Source organism: Crotalus tigris, unplaced genomic scaffold (assembly GCF_016545835.1).
Source record: "Crotalus tigris isolate CLP2741 ecotype Arizona unplaced genomic scaffold, ASM1654583v1 scf7180000024131.857555, whole genome shotgun sequence".
NCBI lineage: Eukaryota > Metazoa > Chordata > Lepidosauria > Squamata > Viperidae > Crotalus > Crotalus tigris.
Window position 1 is genome coordinate 629,805 of NW_024100405.1, and position 23,810 is coordinate 653,614.

Below are 23,810 nucleotides of genomic sequence, written 5' to 3' on the forward strand. Positions count from 1 at the left end.
GCATGGCAGGGAATGACTGAAGTAGAAGTCTGACATACCTAGACACATGTAACAAATTACATTAGCCTCTTTGGGATTAAGCTGATTGGCAGCCATTTCATGACGGATAGCATACAGTTCCTTTCCTACTAACTATGTTGTAAAAATATAGCCCTGAGTTTCATGCAGGATTAGACAGTAATATAAGCCTTGACTACTAAATAATTGCAAAGGTATTACATCTTGGTTTAGAGAAACTGGGTGATCTTCCACTGTTAATGTGAATGTCACCCAGCCTTCTGTTTCTTCCAACTTTCACTATATATCTGTGCTGTATCAATGAATTCTATTGAGCTTCAATATTGCAGTGACAGGAAACTAACTTTACAAAGAAAAGTATAGGGCTGGGGTCGGGATGGGGAGACTAGGTTGTTGTGGGTTTTTTTGGTTTTTTTTTTTTAGCAAAGATATACAATGTCCTGCCATGGGATGTATTGCAACAGGAGCTAATGGAACAATTTGTCTTCTGCTGCTTCCTCTTCTGCTGATTAAAATCAAATCCATTTCATTCATTATTCAGCAGCTCTCACTTGGGCTGTAGAGTGGAACTAACTACTTACAAAATTCATGACCATACTCAGTCAGCAGTCAACTACTAGTCCTAAAACAGAAAAATGAATTTAACATATCTACTGACAGATGCTTTGATCAATTTCAATACACCTTTAAAGCACACAGGGACAGGTTTATAGAACTGCAGTCCAATATGCACTATTAAGTTATTTCAGAGCTATCATTTTTCATTTGTGATCTCTGTCCAGTATGGTGTGTGCATGCATGTGTGTGTGTGTGTGTGTGTGTGTGTGTGTGTATTCAGTTAGCATGCTGTCTTTCATACTAATAATTGAAAATGTTAACAATAAGAAATGAGATTCTCACATAGCATATGCCCAGGATCAAACAAATGATATACATAAATATAATCAGGGAAGGCTAGAGGCTAGGACAAAGCACAAATAAACTATGTTCCTAAAATCAAAAGAAAAGAATGATTCTGCAGTGGATGTGAAGCAGAACTACAACTGACAGAATACCATGCTTATACCTCTATCAAAGTACCCCTTATTTTATGAGCTGGGTTCCCATTCAACCACGCAGAACTGTCTAGAACTTCAATCCTATGGCAGACATTTATTAATTAAATGAATATATACAGCCAGCAACCAAATCATACACTGATGACTCAAGGTGGCCTACAGCATTAAAAAACACAATATAAAAATCATAACACCCATACCATCCCATGGCAGCAGCAACACAATCAAACCAACCTCTTGATTGGCTCCTTCTCCTTTTGAAGTTCCCAGCCTCGCTGACAAAACTCACAAAACTTTCAAAACAGCAGCTGGGGGCCAATAATACTTCAAGGAGAATAATGTTCCAGCCTCCCACTGAGAAGGCCATTTTCCGTGGTACTGTCAGATATACATCTCTAACAGATGGAACCCACAACATACATTCTTGTTCTGGTAGACCAGTAATGGCCTACATAATGAGGAAGAGATGGTCCTTCAGATAGCCTGGCCCCAAGCTATGTAGAGCTTTAAAGGTGATAACCAACACCTTGAATCATACTGGAAGCAGAATGGGAGTCAGATGAACCACACAACTACAAGGTCATAAACAGCTATGCTACAAAAGTGTTGTTCTCTGAGGTCATCATACTGGTCACACAAACATACCCTTTATGAGCAAATAAGTCCTGTGGTGAGTCCTATGGCATGCACACTTTTATTTTCTCTCTTTTAACATGTCTTAGAGATGGAGCACAAAATGTCATGGATTGCAGCATTTTCCAATTCCTCAGTCAAGCCCCTCCCCTTCCCAAAATCTGCTATCTTCCAAGATGGCTGTGTTGCTGGGGGATTGCAATTGCAATCCACACGTTGATGATATCTGCATTAAATTATTTATTTTCCAAGTGCTTGAGTCTATCTCCTATTTTGCAGCCAACACATACCACCTATCACTATCATCAGTATTCAAAATTAGTAGGCCAGCTACAATAGTGCAGTCCTTGTAAATCAAAAATCACTGAAGAAGCAGGTATATTTATGCAATAGTCAAATCAATCTAGGTGGTCATGAATTCTAGAACTGCAGAATTTGCTCTTGTTTAGTCTTGAAAATACAGCACTTCCTTAAAACCGGAGTCTGAAACAGAATATAAAAATGATAGGAAATAAAAAAAAATATAAAAAATACATTAGGCTTCCAAACACTTATAAATTTTGCATGAAATACACCCAGATGTTTATGTGTAGGATTGCAGCCTACCCCCAAACTATTGCCCCATATTTTTTGTTGTTTTATTTTATACTGAACTACTTTTTTATGGTTTGATGTCATTTCTACTCTTCTCTGAAATCCACCCAAAAGAATGAGAGGATATGATTTTTTAAAGCAAGATGCAATTTTTTTCTGCAGAAAAACTAAAAAGAAAGTGGTTTCTAGTGCGTAGCTCCAAATAAAAATTTAGAACAAATGAAAGAATTTGACTGTCTTCAAAAATATGCTTAGCATTGCTGGAGGCTGAAAAATTTATCTTTGTACAGAATGGATTTCTTTTCAGACTTGCAGAGCTGAAATAAATTCACCCATTCTGGTTGGTTTTGAGTTATGGGAGCTCTTAGCAATCTGTGCTCCAGAGAAATTCCATTCTAATCTGAAGTGGATATTCTTTCACCCTGCCATGGCAAGGATTATTATTTGTCATTGCTACTTACCCCCTGCTCTAATGGAAACGTAGCAGTGGCTTATGCTGAGAGTTCCTTGGTGAGAAAAAAATAAAAAGAGAGAAAGAACTTGAGCAAGTAGATATTTAAAGTCTTCTCACCTTTTTCTTCTTTGAAAGAAAAAAAGAGCAATGGCACAGGAACCCCACAGGTCAATGAGAGAATATACCTAAGCACTATGGGCAGATCAGATGTGCAATATGCTTATTGAATTATCTCATTTTCTGGCCTCGCAGAATAAGCTGACCCATAAACTAACCAGTTGGACTGATCCCCAGAATACACCAGGCCATCAAAAAAAGAGAATTCAAAGGTTTAAATTAAATCAAATTAAATTAAGGATTAAAATAAACAAGCTGGCCTTTACTAGAACAACTGTCTTATGTGAATGCAGCCAATGTCATGTTAACTTCTTAATGGTAGGCAGAGGTATGACTGAAACTCTAAGGACCCATGGTCAGTCAGTAGATGGGTTTACATAATTGTGCAAAACACAATTTGATTTAACCATGTATGTCACTCAAAGTTCCCTATTTATAATAGTTATCTTCATTCAATGCTTTAAGCCAAATCCAAACAAATCACTTCAGAGTATTGTATGTGAACCTAGTGAATACCAGCAATCCATGGATAGATTATCATAGTCTTCAAATTCAGTCGTTAGATTCATTCATGGAGTTAAATGAAAATGTGTTCTGTTTGGTTTTAGTTTACTGTATTGTGCAAACCCAATCATTGTAATCTATAGAGCGGGGTTTGTGTTAATGCTATTTGAAGAGTGTCTATTGTGGCTTATCTAATAAAGATTATTAAGCAAACTATGGCCAGCATGAAATGCAAACTCAATCAGTATACAATAGCTTTTATAATTGTTTAAAGGATAAGATGCATCACATAATGACCCACTAGAAGTTCAAAGGTAACTTGACTTATGTTCAGATCCTGAAATCTTGACAAGCATGTAAAAATATACAATCAGAGGTGCCTGTTTCTAACCATGATCATGTCAGAATGATGAAATGTGTGTTGTGACATCATTACACAAGCTTCATCCTTTTTATTTGCATTCCAGTACAGGTAGTCCTTGACAACCAGTTGCTTAGCAACTATTCAAAGTTATGATGGACCTACCTTAAGGTTACTTACAAGTTAGATTTCAAGTTCTAATGGTCATACCCCCTGCAGTCACATGACTGAACTTCAGACACTAGGCAACATAGCCACATTTATGGCTGTTTGGAGGGTCCTGCAGTCACACGACTGCACGTTATGACAATTTTGCCAGTTTTCAACAAAACCAGGCCCATAGCAAACTGTTGGTTTGCTTAACGACAATTGCAAAAAAAAAGTTCTATTTATTTATTTGGCATATGGCAAAGAAGTTATAATTTTATGACCATTGCTTTTCTGACTGTGATGGGCAGGATTTTAAGTCAAAAGCTATCTGTAGACATTTTGGCTTTGTTTTTCCTTGCTCCATTCTTGCAGATACCTATATACATAACCAGGGCTTTTTTTCTCATAGAATGCCCAGAACGGAGTTCTGGCACTTTTTTTGGATGGAATCTTGTAGGGTAGCCAAGGCGGGTTGTATGACATGTGTGAGTTCCAGCACTTTTTTTTTTTTTTTTTACAAAAAAAGCACTGTACATAACTCAAGGACCAGCTAGCTCTTTCCTCCATGCATGGCACAGTGTCTGGCACATACCGTTTTCCTGCACAAGAGAAATCAACTCATAGACCCTAAGGAAATCATGATATATTGTTTTTATTTAAGTCACCCATTATTCCAGATGGTCAATGCCCATGTCTGCATTGGATTTCCTGCAAAATGGATCTCTAGATAATGCCACTTCTTGTAATAAGATTACTTCTAAATTAATCATACTCGTAGTCCTGCAAGCAACATCTCCTTCTGGAACAAAGTCAAAAATAAAGTTGATCAGATAAGGGATTGTGGGATGGACAAAATCCAAAATATTTCATTTTTCCTTCTAAATCATACTTGAAAGCTACCTTGGCATTTTATATTTCTGCACAGAGAGCTGATTTGCACTATTTCTGTCCTTCCTCCCTCCCCAAAGCAGTTACAAGGAGAAAGAACAGCTCCCAAATCACAATTGATAGTCCAGAGTATTACTGTCTGGGAAATTAAAGTGAACTAGATTATCCTCAATGAAATAGATGTGTTATTAAGCAATTCCCCAGAGGCATTTGAAGATGGATAAGGTTTTTTTGGAGAGGGAAAAAATTAAATTAACAGAATAGCTTCTCCTAAATGCCAACTTAATGCCAAAGTCCAATCCGGAATTTCTTATTTACTGTTTCAAGTCTTCTTTCTCTTAAATTATATACTTACTGGATATTATCCACCTGCCTATTTATTTTAAATACCAAATAATCTAGATTATTTTTTCTGCTTGAAAATGATCACTACAACTATTAATAATAATTAAAATTATGATTGCTCTGAAATAATCATTAAAAGTGTTTTGATTTGTCTGCATACAGTTTACAGCATTTAGATGTTTTCCATATAAACCCCTTTTGATGCAAAATTTAATATCTAGCTTAGCAAGAGCAGTAGATATAAACCTGATTCACAATATGCATTAATGTCTGTGTGTATGTGTGTTGTGTATATATAGTGTGTGTGTGTATGTTGTGTGTGTCTGTGTGTGTGTGGTTGACTATCTTATGAACCCATTCATTCCAATTTGTAAGCCATAATTTTTTTCTTTTGAGAAATAGAACCAATGAACTATGGTTAATAATAAAGCCAGTTTGATCTAGTATTTAAGACACCAGGATAGAAACCAGAAAACTGTGAGTTTAGGCCTTACTTTAGACATGAACCTGACTGAGTGACTTTGGGCCAGTCACTCTCTTTCAACTCACAACATCAGCCTTGGGTGACAAGCCACCAATCAATTTCTGACACAAATGGATCAACTTTCAGCTGAGCTGAAATAAGTGGACTCTACACATGCAGAAAAACTCTAGGAAAAAAACCCATGGTTAATAAACTATGGTTTCATACAGTGTGGTAACTGAACCAGAACTATTAGTTGCACTGCAAACATGGTTTCCAGCCAGCACATATTTTTGATAATAATTGACTGGTATGATATTTCAGTTGTTCTTGTTTACAACTAATGCTAGACAGAAATCATCGACTCATCTATAGTGAAGTGATTGTCAAATTATTCTTTTCCAGAACCCAGAACAAGATCTGAATAGCTACCATGCAATTCAAGCAAATGTATGGATTACATGTATGGATTACATTACATTGCTAACTTCAGTTGATTTAAGAAATGCCTTCCAAAAATAGCTTCCAGGTTGATGGTGGAATGTCTATACATGTGCAGACACAACTTTTTCTCTGGGTTTGACAGTGATGTGAAATGGTACGTTTAAATATTCATGAGTCACAAAAGCCACTGAAGCAGCTATGCCAAGCCTGGACCAACATTGTTTGGCTAATCACGTTAAAAAGGCAAGACAGGAAAAAATAGCACAGCATTGACTGATGTTGAATGGCTATAGAGGAATTTTAAATTTGATTTTTTTTTCCAGGCAAAGAAAAAAATACCTTAATTCCTAAAACTGCTAGAAATTCACTTTTCAGGCAAATGTGAACTTGATAGTAAAGTAGAGTAAAAGTCAACTCAGTGAGGAGTAAGTCACAGGGCTGAATTCAAACATTGTACTAATCCATGTTTTTTAATTGTAGTTTGATAGATAAACCACAATGTATATTACACTATGCCAGAAATAATGGTTTACAATCTACAATGGCTAAGCCGACATCCAGGATGCTAAAGCAAGACATTAATGTCTTATAAGATAAAAATGGACTTGTGCCACATTTAGGATGCTTACATGTTAAGCTGTTACCATGTTAGGCACCATACTATGCATTTTTTATTCTTGGTCAGGATTGATGGTATTGAGAATGAAGAAGAATCTTTAGAACTTTTTGATCTGACCTCAGAACATTTCTGGCTCACTTTAAGTCTGTTGAATTAGGAAGGATCTCAAACAGCTAAGTCACCCTATTGACTAATTTTCATCCTTTAGAATGTTATTTGGTGATTATAATGTGTTTCTGGGAAAACACTATTAGAAGGGTGGCATATTTAATGTTAAATATTAATTCATCTATCAAATCATCTGGTCAGGCAACACCTCTTTATATGAGTGCTCAGAATTTCAACATATGAATCTTTGTTTTAGTTATTTGTATATAAACACCTTTGCTAAGATTGCACTAGGCTCACAGCAATGATGAACATGAGCTGAATATGGAAAAGCAAGGACATCAGGCTGGCAACGAAAGGTAGATTAGTCCACTCTATTGTGTTCCCTGTAGTTACCTATGGTTGTGAAAGTTGGACCTTAAAAAAACAAGACAGGAAGAAAATCGACTCCTTTGAGTTGTGGTACTGAAGAAGACTCCTGCACATTACTTGCACAGCAAGGGTGGATAACAAGGAAGTACTGGAGTGCATAACACCATACATGTCACTGGAAGGCAAAAATCACAAAACTGTGTCTCACTTATTTTGACCTTGTCATGTGGGGGAATTCACTGGAGAAAGCAATTATCTTTGGAAGAGTTAGTGTAAAAGGAAACCAGGCCACCAAAGAACACGAAGGCAGGACACCATCAAAGCAGACACCAGCCAGAGCAAAGAACAATTCAAAGTAGTGCAAGATCAGAAGACACGGAGAGACATGGCGTATGGAATCGTCAAGAGTCAGACACAACTGAAGGCATAATATCATCATCATCAACAACAACAACATCATTATAAAACATTTTTGCATGTGAAATATAGATGATTCTATACCTCAGTCTACTGCAACTGGGTGCTCATAAATCTTTGAGTTTGCAAGTCCTGTCTTCCATGCTGGAAATATTATCCTGAAGTATCTGTAGATCATCAGGTTTGAAAAGATTCCTATATATAGGTAGTCCTTGACAATGTACCTTGCCACTAAGAATGGATTCAAAGTTCCTACAGCCAAGTCACTCCTATTATAACACAATTGCCTTTTGGGTGCTCGACAATTGGTCTGCATTTATGATTGTTTGCACTGTCCTGTGGTCATTTACCTGTCAACTTTTTGATGACTGTTGTTTAGTCTTGGTTTCTGGCAAAAAGTGACCATTGTGGATAATGGATTCACTCAACCATCATGGTGTTTGTTTAATGACTGCAGCATTCACTTTAAGACTACCTGAAAAATTTTGTAAAATTGGGCATGGTCACTCCATGAACAACCTAATGACTGCCAAAATTTATTACTATATTTCCAAGCTCAGTTATGGTTGTAAGTCAAGATCTCCCTAGCAATAAATTATTTCTAGTCATCATTTATGGTATTGTGATATGCATTATTCTATTGCTCTGAAATTTCTGCAGGCTCTCCTGGAGGGACTTTGAATAAATATATCAGTGAAAACAGCTGAAGGGTTGACTAGATAAATGTTCGGGATATGTTTAAACTTTTTAAAATAGATACAAGCTATATTCCACCTTCATCCCCAATCAAAATATATTCTTAGAGCTATTGCATGATAAATTTCTATAAGCTGTGGTTATAAAAGACTGGAAAGTTAATCTGTGCTTATGAACACAATAAACTCCTTTTCTTAATGTGAGAAGAATTTAAGTAATTGTGGAAAGAATTTTAATTCAAAATTAGATTTATTCCTACATTGTCTCTGACTTTCCTTTCAATCATTAATATGAGCCACAAGTAACTGAAACTGGAAAACCATTTTGCAAAGATCACTAATCCACTTCCTCCTCTGATAATTAATGACCAGACTAAATTAATTAACCTGCACAATTAATAACAGACAGCGAAAATCCTTTCACAATACAGAGTTTCCCTGGGTACATAGAGATGGCAACCAAAGCCACTACATAGCAACATATCAAAGAAAAACATCTACACCAGAAAAGTAAGATAAGAACATTTCCACCAGAACTGGACATCCACCAAATTAAGCATTACAGTGGGCACATTCACACATGCACCAAGAACAACCTCTCCTATACATATTTCTAGTCTCTGTACTCCTATTGTAGCTACCTTCTAGTGCTGTTTCAATGCTCTCAAATAAAATTACCTGCTTCCTCTTCAAACAGTGTGTCCAGTGTTATTCTTACACAATCCGGCTCGCAAGAATTGCCGGAATTAAAATGGCATTTCTTAGCAGAAAACATGGGCTATATCCAGACACATGAATCCAAACAATTTCAAGCTCATATAAAATTATTTGCTTCTTCAGCTGTGGAAGTAAAAATTGCTTCCATCTGAATAAAATGAGGACTACTTTAGGGTGGATGAGAATTACTATAGTTATTCTTTCATTGTGTTAATAGATCATAAAATTATTTATTCTATTTGAAATATGTTATATGTTGCCTGGCTTGACAGAGGCTTCCAAAGCAGTTAAGAATAAGAATAAAGTTAAGTTACAATCTACAGTTCAAACAGCTTTTGAAAACTAGTTGCAATCTTTCACCTCTACATAAATAAATTGCAAGATTCTATAATTCCAATAGATTAACAATTATTATTAAACATATAGTATTTTTCTTCCTTTTCTTTCACATGTACAAATTATAATTTGATAGCAAGCTTTGGAGGATTCTGGAATAAATACCTAAAGATTGGAGGGAATATATATGGCCCTGGGGCCCAAGTTACAGTTTATGCCTTACTGCCATCATAACGGTTTAAATACATTTTCTGTTTCTTAGTAAATTGAATGGAGCCTATTAAAGCTGAGGTTTAAAACAGATCAATGTATTTCCTACAGCTAGATTCTCTTAAAAGCAATAAAATGCATACAAGCTTAGCTCTCTCTTCTCCATAGAAATCTTTACTTTCATGTGTAGCATGCTAGTAACCTCTTTTATATTCCAGGATTTGGGTGGAATATAGTGGCATTTGAATTCCAATAAAAACAGCAGGTTCATTTTGCTTTACTGTGACAGATGCCTTTTTATTAGGGTGCTTATTCAGGTGTCTCATGAAAAACAGCTATGTCTATTTGCAGGATTGTCTAGTTGCAGTCAAGATGTGTTTACTTTCTTCCATATTCCCACAACCTTTTGTGAAATGCATCTGATTTTTCTGAAATTTGGGGTATTTTTATATTCTAATTTCTACGATTTTTAAAAGAGTTGTATAAACTCCCTGTAAAATGGTAGATGATTTTTAAAAAGGAAAAGATCCTAAAAGTTGACAGAAGAAGCAGATAAATTAAGATAGTATTTTTGTTTTGTGTTTGGTTTCCAACTTCTGTAAGAATTTCAACTATTAGAATAAGTACCGGTACTGTATTTATGTACCAAGTAAGCAAAAGTGCATATTCAGAATTTTAAAAAATGCAAAAATTGATTAAGCAGTCATCTGTGCAGTTGTGTGAATTAATCCAAACTACTGTGTGAAAAAATACTTTTATAGCAGTATTTATTTAATCTCTTCCATAACGATCGGCATCTTATTTTTACTCTGGATACTTAGGAATTTTATTTGATTCTATTAGCTTTCATTGCATTTTCCCCACATTTTAATTCTATCTTTTAAATTTCCAGTTCTGGATGGAAGACTATTTGGCTTAAAGTCCTTCCAAAATCTCCCTCCATTTCATCTCTCCTGGGAAGAATTGATGGAAGAGAACCTCATAGAGAGAGTCATAGTCAATCTTCATTTATCTGTTATTCTCATATAGCTTGCAGAAAAAAAATAAAAATACAACAAGAAAAACATTTGTTTCCTCTGCAAAATGAGACTACCATCTTCCTACAATACCTATTTGGAAATAACACCCAGTTTTTCAATGGACATGTTCAGAAGGTAAAAACAGAACCATAGCTTTGATGCTACACTCTACTTGTGCGGAAAAATATTGGAAACTTGGTAGCCTTACATTTCAAATGATTGGCGTTGAAATGCCAATGCTCTAACTTTAACAGAAACCTTTACAAACAATGCTTATCCACACAATCATCATAAACATTTAGCATAACAGGATAGCAAATAGGAGATTTGAAGAAATATTGCACCAAAGCTAAAACAAAGCAATTCCTTTAGTTCAGCCCAGCACAGGGAAATATTGTAATATGGTACAGAAGAGGCTTCTTTCAGCAAGTAGATTTTCCTATTTAAGGTACAGAGAAATAATACTGTCTATTAACTAAGATTATCAACCACACAGGTAATAGTTTGTATCAACATATACATTTCTATAGTTAAATTGGAATATAAAGATAGGTAACAGTATCTCTCATTAGAGGTTGTGACTTGCACTGAGTAGCTTGTATTGGTATGCAGCGCTCCATAGACTGGAATACAGAGGCAAATTAGCTCATTGCCAAAGGTTAAACTCAAATAATCTATTAACAAGATGGAATTGGATAAGGAAAGATCCAAGTGATGAGTCAAAGAAATATATTCTTCTCAACTCCATGAAGTTACTTTTACGTTTAGTTGTGTTTATATTCTGCTTGAAGACACAAGTGTAACTAAAAGGTGTGTGGTTTGTGTGGTATTGGCTGAGTAATCAGCTAAATTAAAATATAATTTGGTTAATTTATTAATTAACCAGATTAATCAATATAAAGGAAATTTGTAAAAATAACAGCCAATAATGGAGAATGTTTTATGCCAAGGCTGAAGAAACAATATTTGAAAGAGGGGATGTAAATAGGTATGGAGGAAAAACAAAACAATGAAAAGGAAAGGACAAAGGGAGAGTATAAGTAGTAAAAATCAAACACAAAGACTTTCTATGAACACTCTACAGGTCATATCTATGAACTGAAGCCCCAGTGTGGAGATTGTATCTGACTGCTAATTGATAAAAATAACCCTAGTCTTTATACTAGTGTTCTTCAAAAGAACAAAAAAAAAATGCATCAATAATTATTATTTCTGAGATATCTACTATATGTGTTATAAAGTATGTATACTCTCATGATAATCAAATCTAAATTTATTTGTTTATGTACATATGCTAAGCAGTATATTTTAATAGGGTCAAAGGAAAACATTGCTAAAATCAGCTGAACAAACTAAGCCTATGGAAAAACAAAGTAAGTATCTCAGTGATAAAAAATACCCATTAATAAAAACTACATTTACATCTGTGGATCTTGATTCAATAAACTCTTTTCTTGATCATCTACTTTATTGCATTTGTTTGCAAATGCTTCTTAAATCTTAAAAAATGATATAAAGAAATAAAAAAATTTCTGATTTGAATCAAAACCCAGAATATTTGAACTTGATTATTGAAAAGCAATGTTATTCATCTACTTGGATGATGCACATTGCTTGAACTTACAGCCAACACAATAGTAGAGATAAAGAAAAAAGCACACACCTTAAAATCAGCATTATTTCAAACTCTGCCATTTATTGATGGTCTTCGATTAAAACCTCAGAAAAATTAAATACTACCCCAAGGCATGAAAAATACACAGAATTTTATCAAAATATTTGTATTCCAAAGGGTATGTACATATTATACACTTTACATAACTGTAAACTGGGAAGTTTTTTCACCACTTGTAAGATAATTTTGTTCAATTAGTAAACTCAGCTTTGTATTGTTATACATATACAATTGGATGCCATGTTTAACACAAAATCCTTTTTTAAAAATGTATAAAGATATGGTTCAAAACATTTACAAAAGTAAATTACCATCCAGTTAGTACAAAATGAATTATATTACATTCATATAAAAAGATTAAAAGAAATGTTCCATTATAGTTCTTGTGGTGTATCTTAAAAGAGAAAAAGGGGAAAGATTCTCAAGCATGGAATTATTATTATTTTTTCCTGTGATGGAAATAAAGTGGAATTTCACCCCTGATCTGAACAATGTTTTATTCTTCTGAAAAACATTCTCGAACATTGTTTCTTAACCTTGGCAACTTGAAGATCTGTGTGCTTCAATTCTTCAACTGCCCTGGGGAATTCTGGAAGTTGAAATGCACATATTTTCAAGCTGCTAAGGTTGAAAAACTCTGTTCCAGAAGATGTCCAATTGACCTGTGCATGAAGGAATCTTCCCAACCTTTTGATTCAAACTCTTAGAATTCTCAGCAACAGCCATGCCAGATGGGGAATTCTGGGAACTGAAGTCTAACATCTGTTGCCCAGGTGAGGGAAGACCGCCACAAATAATTGAAATCTGCTAGGATGCAGGTAGGTCCGCATATGTGTATACTGTATGTGCATATACTGCAAGTTACAAACATCACAAACATCCCCTATCCCCAGTGCACTGTAATAAGGGGAGAAAAAGAACCAGACAGCTAAAAGCCAGCATAAACATAATGAAATCAAATTGGCGTACCTGACATTATTAGATGCGAGCAGAAACTTGGAATAAACCTTGGTCTTGGGAATTTTTCCCAATGTGTGTTGAAAGAAATTCACTCTCTTATACAAAAGATAAGGCGGAGAATTATAGTTGAGGGAAATTTTGGGGGTAGGATCTTCATCAAGGCTTTGCTGCATGGGAGAGAGGCTTCTTCCCAGGAACTGCATAGAACATCTTACTGTGTTGGAGTAGGTAAGTTCATGGAGTTTGGGAACAATCTTTTACTTCCCAGGTGGTTGTACAACATTTGTGACCTTTATAGCATTAGGTAGTGCATGTACTATTAGCTTCTGTGCATAGACATAGAAATGTATATTGATTATTCCATCAGTAAGTACATGAAGTAAGTACCGTAAATGCCGGCGTACAAGGCGACCCGGCATATAAGATGACCCCCATCTTTATAGCTGGGCCGCATTCCTAGAATGTCGTCTTATACGCCGGAAACTACCAGTATTTCCGGCGTATAAGACGGCGTATAAGACGACCCCCGTCTTTGGCGCCGATTTCAGCGCTCGCGGAAGTCGCCTTATACGCCGGCATTTACGGTACTGTTGATTAATCCAAGCAAGAAGAAGACAGGACCGGCTATGAGTATTTGAAAGCTTCATTCTGTTACCATCTGTGACACCGATTGGTCAGTTGATACACAATTTTCATATCTGAGTTCTAAAGATGAACAGATTCAAAAGAAATTGCCTCTGTTTCCTAATATTAAGGAACAATAAAGTTGTTCCAAGAACATTTTAGAAGCTATTAAGAACTTGACGTCAGAAATACAAGCATGAATAAAGCAAGAGAGTTGGCCAAAGGCTCCCTTTAGCTATCCATATGCTCCTTTCTCTATGTTTCACAGTTGCCCCAAAAACAGGCATCTGGAAAAAGTCAATTTAAGACCAGAATATCTGGGGAAACAATATCTGATCTCTTGTAAGAATGATTACTAGAAACATCCCTTAAAATTTAAACTAAACAAGGAAGACTGGATTAAAGGTCGGGGGTATGGACAATGGAAAGGGTGTGCAAGGAGAACTTTGTAGAGTAGAATAGACTAGAGAACATATGGTATATTAGACACTAGGATAAAAGTTTTCCATGACTAAATTAAGTGATTAACTTGTGTCTATGCTGTACTGTTTCAGATGCTAGATGGTGACAGGGCTAACAAATCTGGGCTAAAATCCAGTGCAATAAAGAACAGCCATCTGGACTTTTGGACCAAGGTACTCAAGAAGGAAAAATATAAATATACTTCCAATCCTTTACTACTCTACTAATCCCAACACACAAGCTTTTTGTATGCATAAAATACTTCCTGTACTCTGAATTGATATAACCAAGATGAAGGTTTTCAGATCCTTGGGAGAATCATTGTGATAAAAAGACCTTGAGAGAAAGTTATTTTTAAAAAACCCTCAAATCTCAAACCTGACTTTTTATAAATTAGGTGGTAAAAACAAAGTATGACTGACCACAAATAAGCCAGAGGGAGAAGAGAATCACATATACATATCACCTTTTAAACTAGACAAGATTGGAGTTTCTAATAGCAAAAATGTACACAGGTCCATTCAGAAGCAATTTCCACTGTTTTCAAATGTGAGCTTTCACAGAAAATGAAAACAAGTCAATGAAAGACTAAGGGCATTCTATCTTCATCAACAGATGGCAACCAATCTTGGGTTCATGCAGCCTTTTCAGCTTCATACTATCAAGTTGAGTTATGGCTGTTAAGTCCCAAATTTTATACCCAGTTGCAATCCTAACACACCTGAAGAGAGAACTAGGGCACATAAGGCAGGATCAAACATAAAAATAACCATTTAGACTAGCATTTTGTATCATATGATGGCCAGCCACTGGAAAGTTCGTAACAGTTGGCCTACAAACATAGAAGTGGAACGAACACTCTGGTCTGACACATGCTCAAGCATTCACTTGTTGCAATGCCTTTTGGCATATGCCAACAGAGCTGTCATAAATCTGTGCTAACAACATCTGCATCATTGACATCTCGGCAAACGGATTGTAACCAAAATGAACACAGGACAAGTCGGCAACCAGCAGACTCACCAAAGTGAGTGAATTGAGATATGGGTGCAGTCAGCCCTTCCTCAAGTTTCAAACTCAGGCACTAGTTTTATTATTGGCTTAAAGAATACTTTGACTTGTCACTATTTGGACAATGCCAAACAAAAACACATATACCATTTTTTTTAAAAAAAAGCGTCATAAAAAATTAAGAGAAAAAGAATACCTTTTCTATTCTATTTTTGTCACATAAAACTTACATTAAGAATGCAACCTAAAAATACTATATTCATATAAATGCAGTTTCAATAAAAAAAATATAATATATTCATTTTTGTTAAAAGGCTCATCTTTTCTTTCTCTAGCACCTACACAATTTTGCTCTCCCCCTTGTCCCTTTTTAATGTCAGGAAACCATCCCAGGATTACATTTCCCCTCGTCTGTGGGCTTTTACTGCAACAGGACCACCTTCTTCTTCTTCTTCCTCTTCTTCTTCCTCATAGTTTTCATCATGTCCTTCTTTCTGTTGCTTCCCTTCCTGAATATCTTCTTCTTGATCAACCCCTTCGCTCATTTTTTCTTCAGCCTGGAAATCCAAAATTGTTGAAAGAGAGAGATGATTTCAGAACACAACTTGAAAAAATAAACAAACAAAAATTTTGGAAAGAAAAGCTAATAGTAATAGCACTTAGACTTATATACTGCTTTACAGTGCTTTACAGCTCTCTCTAAGCGGTTTACAGAGTCAGCCTATTGCCCCCAACTATCTGGGTCCTCATTTTACCGCCTCTGAAGGATGGAAGGCTGAGTCAACTTTGAGCCAGTGAGACTCGAACTGCTGGCAGCCAAGAGTCAGCAGAATTAGCCTGCAGTACTGCTTTCTAAACACCGCGCCACCACTGCACCATTTTATAGATTAAATTCTATAGTATTCTAATTGTTACAGCAAAGTAGAGGGAATTTCTTCCCTCCCCTGGAAATAAGAGAAAATTCAAAGGGATATACATAATGATATTAGCATCCTACAACTTTAAAGGTGAAACAGAAGTATGCATACTGTGTCGCTTCTAAATTACATAATCTTACCCAGTTCAGTTGTCTCAGCCACCAACTTTCATAGCTTTATTTCTAACTTAACTTCTGTGGACCTCACCCCATATATAAGAGGTCCCTAAGGGGGTGTACATAAGTACACTAATGTTGCCTATTCTTCCTATCACACTTTAATTTTTTATTTCACTCATTTGAATTTGTAATTTTCATTTGAGAAATAAAAAATAATAAAATAAAATAAAATAAAAATATAATATAAAATAATAAAATAAAATAAAATAAAATAAAATAAAATAAAATAGGTGCTGGAGTCATCCAACCTAACCCTTCTAATAGGATCCTCAAAACTCCACTCAAAGTTACTGTGAAATCATAACAAAATGATTAAATGCAATCCTGTTATCTATTATTTAATTAATACTAATGTCAATTTTATTTAAAAATAAAGTCATTTTCTACTTTCTCCTGAGCTTCCTACTTGGAAAGGATGGTGATCAAAAGCCAAGTGCAACCTTGGTTTGAAAAAACTTGCATCCCCTCGCCCTAATGGACCGTTTGTTAGCATTTTATTAATGCTGTGCAATTTTCACAGGTAATCCTGGTATTCATTCTGGTTTCACTACAGTCTAATTTGTAGTCACTTCTTTTTTTTTTTCCCCACAAGGGCTATATCATTGATTCTGCTGAATTTGGCATCTGTCGTGTTTGTAAAAGTTCTAAAAAGCTAGTATGAGGCTCCAAAGTGTTCGTCAGATCAAACACTGATTAAGACCCATTTGCTTTTAGTAGAATACATTTGTTTTTCCTAGGCAGAAAGAGTAATAGTTAAGAGATTCAATGGATAAAGCACAACATTTTAGATCCAAGTCCATTTCCCATGATAGGACCTTCTCCACTTCATTATTTAATTGTGCAGTGCTTACATTTTCATCATTTTCACCATATGGATCTTCACCATTGTGTTCCAGCCCCCTTTTCTTCTCTTCGGGTAGATCTCCTTGGGCCTATTAAAAATACACATATTTAAGAACTAAGTGATTATAGAAGATAAAGTAGTCATTTGGTCTATATTGCACCTATTGGGTAAGATTAAATAAATAAATTTAATTTTTAAAAAAACTAATTTTCTTTTTTAATATCTTAGAATAAAGTTCTAAGAATTTCCAGCCATAAAGTTTCCTGGCAGTTATAATCCTGTTGGCTAGTCCAACAGAATTATGAGTAGAAGAAATACTTCTATGGGTTACGTACTGTTTTAGTAGTATAGCTTGTCCTTTTTTGCAGAAACTATCTGTGGCCTATAAATTACATTGTACAGCTGCCACATCAGAATTATGGACTTAGGGTTCCACTCAAATATATTATTGCAGCTTTTTCTGTAATATATTTCATCATTCAGCCTGCCCTTCCTCCAAGAAGCACAAGACACATAAATTCAACCCACTGCCATATGTTACCCTCACAATAAACCTGTGAAGTAGGATTCATAATTTAAGGTTATTTACCTCTTCTTCTCCCTCTTCCTGGTACTGCTCATCCACATTGTCTTCCTGTTGATCCGGATTGCCCACCACCTGCAGATAAATCAAACCGATTCTGCTGCTATTACTCCTGCAGCTCCAGAACTCAGAAAATAAGTATTAACTTTTTTTAAAAAAAATAAAGGGCAGGCAAAACTATAGATAGGCTGGGCTATTGCAAAGACTTAAATCTGAAAGCTCACATATCACTGAGAACTGCACAGACATAAGTTTGGTCAGTCTATTAACTGTGGTTGAAAGATCTGGAATAGTTTGATACACACAGGGCCATAAAACAAACTGATACATGGTTTAATGTAGGGATGCTGGAAATATCTATCATGGATATCTTTTCAAGCAAAGAAGCTTTGTCTGCCAAAACAGAATCTGTTGCGGTACAAATGAGCATATAATTCACTGAGCTCTTTAGCCTACCCTTTGAAATATTTCTCAGCTAAAAATACAGGGTGTTAAATGCTTATCATTTTGCATTAACATTTGCACTAAATTTTAATTTTAGATTCACATTAAAATATTTTGGCAAAGTTTTTATGAAAAAATAAATGTAGGGTTTTTTTTTGTCATTCATTTAGACTAAGACCTGTTTTAAAAAATGCAGAAATCTGAGAACTGGGAATATCAGTTAGCCAACTAACATTCACCATCCTTCAGAATCAAAAGGCTTCAAACAGCCAGATTTCAATGGTTTATAGAAACCCAAGAATGGTGGGAATGTTATGTTCTCTGCAGATATGTTATTCCAGAAAACTGGGGCCACGGAGGCAGGGCAGACCTCCAGATGGAGGGACCCAGATCCAGAATGAGTCCGTCCTCATAGATCTCTTCAAGTTACAAAAGGCCACTGGGAGAAGACATTCCAGAAGACATTCAAGGCCAAAGCTATGAAGAGATTTACATGAACCATGAACACATTTAGTTGTACCTGGAAACCAAAAAGGTAACCTGATCCGCTCTCACAAAAATGGTATTGAATGAATAAATTGCCTCTAACTCTCTGAGTTCTATGTTCTGGACTAGTTGTGGGTTCAGAGTGTGTTCAAAGACAGCCCCATGTAAACTGAGTCCAAATGAGGGGTCCTTGGTGCTCTCTGAGCTTGAATGTTTTCTTGCAGACGCTTCATCGGCTAAGCTAGATAACATCATCAGTGCTAACAAGACCCCCTCATTTCAGTCCTGAACTACAAATATTCTCCTTCGTTAGTAGTCCAAATGAAAGTTGACCAAGGCACGAGTGACTATGAGTCACTCATAACCTGATGAAGGAACGCTTACAACTGGAACACAAGAAGAAACTGTGAAGAAACCTTCCAAATCGCAACTGTGACCAAAATGTGTTGAAACTTTTGTATTTCTTTCTTTAAAAAAAAAAAAACATAATCTGGAAGCAATTAGATTGCCCAGAGTCACTGGGTGTCAGATGAAATATACATTTAATAAACTATTATTATTTAGAAATGTACTGAAAGTCACCGCTGAGTATGGATAGTATAAAATACAATTTATCTGGTCAATGCTTAAGAATATGGAACATAGCAATTATAACTACAATTATATTAATATTATATTCATGCTTTACAATTATATTAATATTATATTCATGCTTGAGTAAATGATATGGATATTTTTGGTAAACAATACATTCTAAGATACTTTCCATTTCTAAACTCTTTCAGTGATGTGAAAGGCGGATACAGTGTTTGGAAGCAAGCTTGCTTAATTCAATATTTATTCTTAAATGCTTCTCTCTTTCTCTTGATCTCTATCTTTCTAATGAATTTATCTAGAGGACAAGAATAAATTAACGTTTATTGTCTAGACCAGGGGTAGTCAACCTTGGCTCTTTTATGACTCATGGACTTCAATTCCCAGAATTCTGGGAGTTGAAGTCCCCGAGTCATAAAAGAGCCAAGGTTGACTACCCCTGGTCTAGACATTATAATGCTGGCTTATGTGTATTAGGAGAATCAAAGTTGAGCAGGAGAAAGAAAATCAATGCTCTTTTTAACATATTTTTTAAAACATCAGAAACATAGATGCTAAATTAAGCATTTCTACCTTCAAATGCAATGTCTCCCTGTAAAAAAAAAACACATTTTAAGCTATCATCAATATCCGCTAATGCTTTTAAACAGTGTTCGTAATGTATTTCAACAATAACAAATATTCAAAAAGTAATTTTGATTATTTAGACCAGGAATAAGCCAGTCCTGTTGATTCAAGGGCCACAGAATCTCATATAGAGGGCCACTCTGCAAAAGTGGGTACATGATATCTTGGACGAGTGTTTGAGGAGAGAAAATAATACATTAATACTTTAACCCCATCAGGGCTTTAAAAAAAACCCATTTTCCTGATAAAATTTCTCTTCAACCACCCAAAGACAGAAAAGAACTGATCTACAAGAGGTCTCTGGCAAAGGGTAGCTTAGCTTTCTGAGGGTACCATACTTTCCGGCGTATAAGATGACTTTCTAAAGCATTGAAATCGGCACTGAAGTGGGGGTCGTCTTATACGCCGAGTCGTCTTATACGCCAGAAATTATGGTAGTTTCTGGCGTATAAGACGACTTTCTAGGCATGCAACTCGGCACCGAAGTCAGGGGTCGTCTTATACGCCAGGTCACCCTATACGCCGGAAAATACTTACAAGTACCTTTCGCTTCTTTGTAGGATATAAAATAGATGCCAGGACAGAGAGAGGCACATGTTTGAGCCACCTCTCCTAAAAAAACAGGATGTAACAAAATAGTAGAGTTTGAAGGGACCTTGGAAGTTTTCTAATAGAAACCCCTGCTCAAATAGGAAACCCTACACCATTTCAGACAAATGGTTATCCATCTCTTCTTTAAAACCTCCAGTGTTGGAGAACCCACAACTTCTGGAGGCAAGTTGTTCCATTGACTAACTGTTCGAACTGCCAGGAAATTTCTCCTTAGTTCTAGGTTGATTTTCTTCTTGATTACTTTCCATCCATTTTATTTATTTATTTAATTTTATTTATATGCCGCCCAATCCCAAAGGACTCAGGGCGGCGTACAAAATTAAAACAATCATCTAACAATAAAACAATAAAATAATACAATCATACCGCGAGTCCCATCATATCCCGCCCCCCCCCCCGGGGACATCAGCCCCAGGCCTGCCGGAACAGGAGAGTTTTAACGGCTTTCTTAAAGGCCAGCAGGGTGGGAGTTGTTCGAACCTCGGGGGGAAGTTGATTCCACCAGGTCGGAGCCACCACAGAAAAGGCCCTTCCCCGAGGGCCCGCCAGCCGACATTGTCTGGCCGATGGGACCTGAAGGAGGCCCAATCTATGGGACCTCACCGGTCTCTGGGAACTGTGCGGCAGAATGCGGTCCTGTAAGTAACCTGGCCCTATGCCATGAAGGGCTTTAAAGGTGATAACCAACACCTTGAATTGCGTCCGGAGACCCACAGGAAGCCAGTGCAGCTCGCAGAGGATAGGTGACACGTGGGCGTACCTTGGCGCGCCCACAATCGCTCTCGCGGCTGCATTCTGAACCAACTGCAGCTTCCGAACGCTCTTCAAGGGTAGCCCCATGTAGAGCGCATTACAGTAATCCAGTCTTGAGGTGACAAGGGCATGAGTGACTGTGAGTAAAGCCTCTCGGTCCAAATAAGGCCGCAACTGGTGCACCAGGCGAACCTGGGCAAAGGTCCCCCTGGCCACAGCCGATAGATGTTGTTCCAAATTTAGCTGTGAGTCCAGGAGGACACCCAAGTTGCGTGCCTGCACTGAGGGAGGTAAATTTGTCTCCCCCAGGACTAATGATGGACCATCCAGTTGACCTTTGGGAGACAAGACCCAGAGCCACTCGGTCTTGTGAGGGTTGAGTCTAAGCCTGTTCACCCCCATCCAGACCCTCACATCTTCCAGGCACCGGCACATCACGTCGACTGCCGGTGTTTGTTCTACATTCAGGTGCTTTGGAGAAAAAGTCAAGGTGAGATTTGTGACATGACATCACCATGAACGTGGTCAATTTGCAGAAGGAATTTGTAACTCTGTTTAAAGGTGATAGAGTTTTAGCCCCTATTCTTGGGAAAAGATGTTCAGGATATATTTTGCCAAAACAGCTCAACACCATCAGCAATTTCTAAGGGCAGAAAAAAAAAAGATAGCCCCCGCCATCTTGATGTGTTCCAAACGTGTTCCTCTATTATCATTGGCTATAAGTGGATTACTCCACTTGGGAGCATAGGTTACTCCCAAGTTCTTAATTAAGAAAGGCATACGAATTAAGGATGCCTTATTTCAATTATGGTTTTAAGAAGATGTTAATATATTTTAGTTTTTACTGAAAAGAAAAATGTCAGAAGTCTGACATGAAAAATACATTTTCTGATGTTCAACCCTCTGTTATGAAACCCCTTTCTCCAAGATATTCTGATAAAACATTAAAACGATTCATTTAATTGATGTGGAGTCCTTAGTGTTTTCTGAGCTTGGCTGTTTACTTGCAGATATTTCCTAGGTAACCTCATCAGTCGATCAAAAGCTCAAAGAGCACCAAAGGACTCCACAATTCAACCCTGAGCTACATATATTCTCTTGTATTGGAATTTAATTGATGTGTTCATATCATATTGTTCAGGCAAGTTTCTGGTGATTTAATAAATTGAGCTTTATTATATGTTGCTGCTTTTCTAAAACTAAAAAACATAATTTTATTATGTCTTAGGGTTGTTTTGATTTCTATTTATTTTTAAATGGCTTTTGAGTTGGTCAAGAAAAGTGAGAAAATATTCTAAAGAAATACAAAAAAATTTCATCATACAAAAAGTAGCACATTCAAATGCTAATAATATGTATATAGTGGTTTCACAAAGGGAGTTCAAAAGAATTTTAGTTATTTGGTAACTGGAAAATCCCTGTATGTACTGGTTATACTGTTAAAAAGCATTGCATCATAGATAATTACTTCATGAACAAGGTTGGGACTCATGCTTTCCCCCTTGGGGTATCTGGAGATTATGGTAAACAAACATACTCTACATGAGGTTACCCTTGAAAAGTATCTGGAAACTTCCGCTGGTAAAGAATACAGATGCATGTCCAAAAATGGTGCATGTTGACACCTTTGCAGCATAAGTTGCATTGGATGTCAGTTTGCTTCAGGATTCAATTCAATATTTTGATTATCACCTTTACAATCCTGCATGGCACAGGGCTAGGTTACCTTTAGTACTGTCTTCATCTCATCACATCAGTCTGTCCCACCCAATGAGGACAGGAAGGTAAGTTGTGGACTCCATCAGCCAAACAATACTGACTAGTGGGGTCCAGGAACTGAGTTTTCTCTGCCACTGCCTCTGCCTTGTGGAACATATTCTCCCCCAAAAGGTGAGGTGGATCCTACTCTCCTGGCCTTCTGGAAAGGCATGAAAACATGGCTCTGCGCCCATGTTTGGGACTCATAGTGGTGCACACAGCTGTGGGACTGGTTAGCATTTAGAAAGTCCTTTTAATTAACTTTTAACATTGTTCTGTGCCTCTTTTTAAATGTTGTGTACTGTTTTTATGTTTTAATACTTTATTTGTACAACCCCCGAGCTTCCATTTGTCCAAAATGGTGTAGGGTTTCCTGCATGAGCAGGGGGTTGGACTCAATGACCTCCAAAGTCCCTTCCAACTTTATTATTATTATTATTATTATTATTATTATTATTAGTATTATTAGTATTATTATTAAAATTTGATAGATAAATAAAAATAAGCAACAGCAAAATCCATCAAGATATCTGCCTCAACAGTGTAACTGAAGCTCTTCCTATTTATGTACATTGCACATAAAAAATGATAATTTGATTGTATCATCAAAGCATCATTTTTCATTAAAATTGTTTGCCATTTTGTCAGAATTGGGCCATAGGAACAGGTTTAGAGATTGTGCTAAGCTGTGGTTTATTGAATATACCCCAACTAACTAGAGTCATACAACCTAAGCCATAATCCAAAACTTACAAACCA

General features: G+C 36.4%; 1 protein-coding gene across 3 annotated transcripts in view; it reads right to left on the reverse strand.

The window, feature by feature from the left end:
• Positions 1 to 12,198: 12,198 nt before the first annotated feature.
• The window catches only part of GOLIM4 (golgi integral membrane protein 4), a 59,860-nt gene continuing 48,248 nt past the window's right edge, over positions 12,199 to 23,810 (reverse strand). For all 3 annotated transcript variants that reach the window (XM_039322814.1, XM_039322813.1, XM_039322812.1), the window contains 3 exons: positions 17,784 to 17,852; positions 17,202 to 17,282; positions 12,199 to 15,811 (listed from right to left, as the gene is read on the reverse strand). In XM_039322814.1, the coding sequence (XP_039178748.1) occupies positions 15,650 to 15,811; positions 17,202 to 17,282; positions 17,784 to 17,852 (312 nt within the window). In that variant the 3' untranslated portion in view covers positions 12,199 to 15,649. The remainder of the gene's footprint in view (positions 15,812 to 17,201; positions 17,283 to 17,783; positions 17,853 to 23,810) is intronic.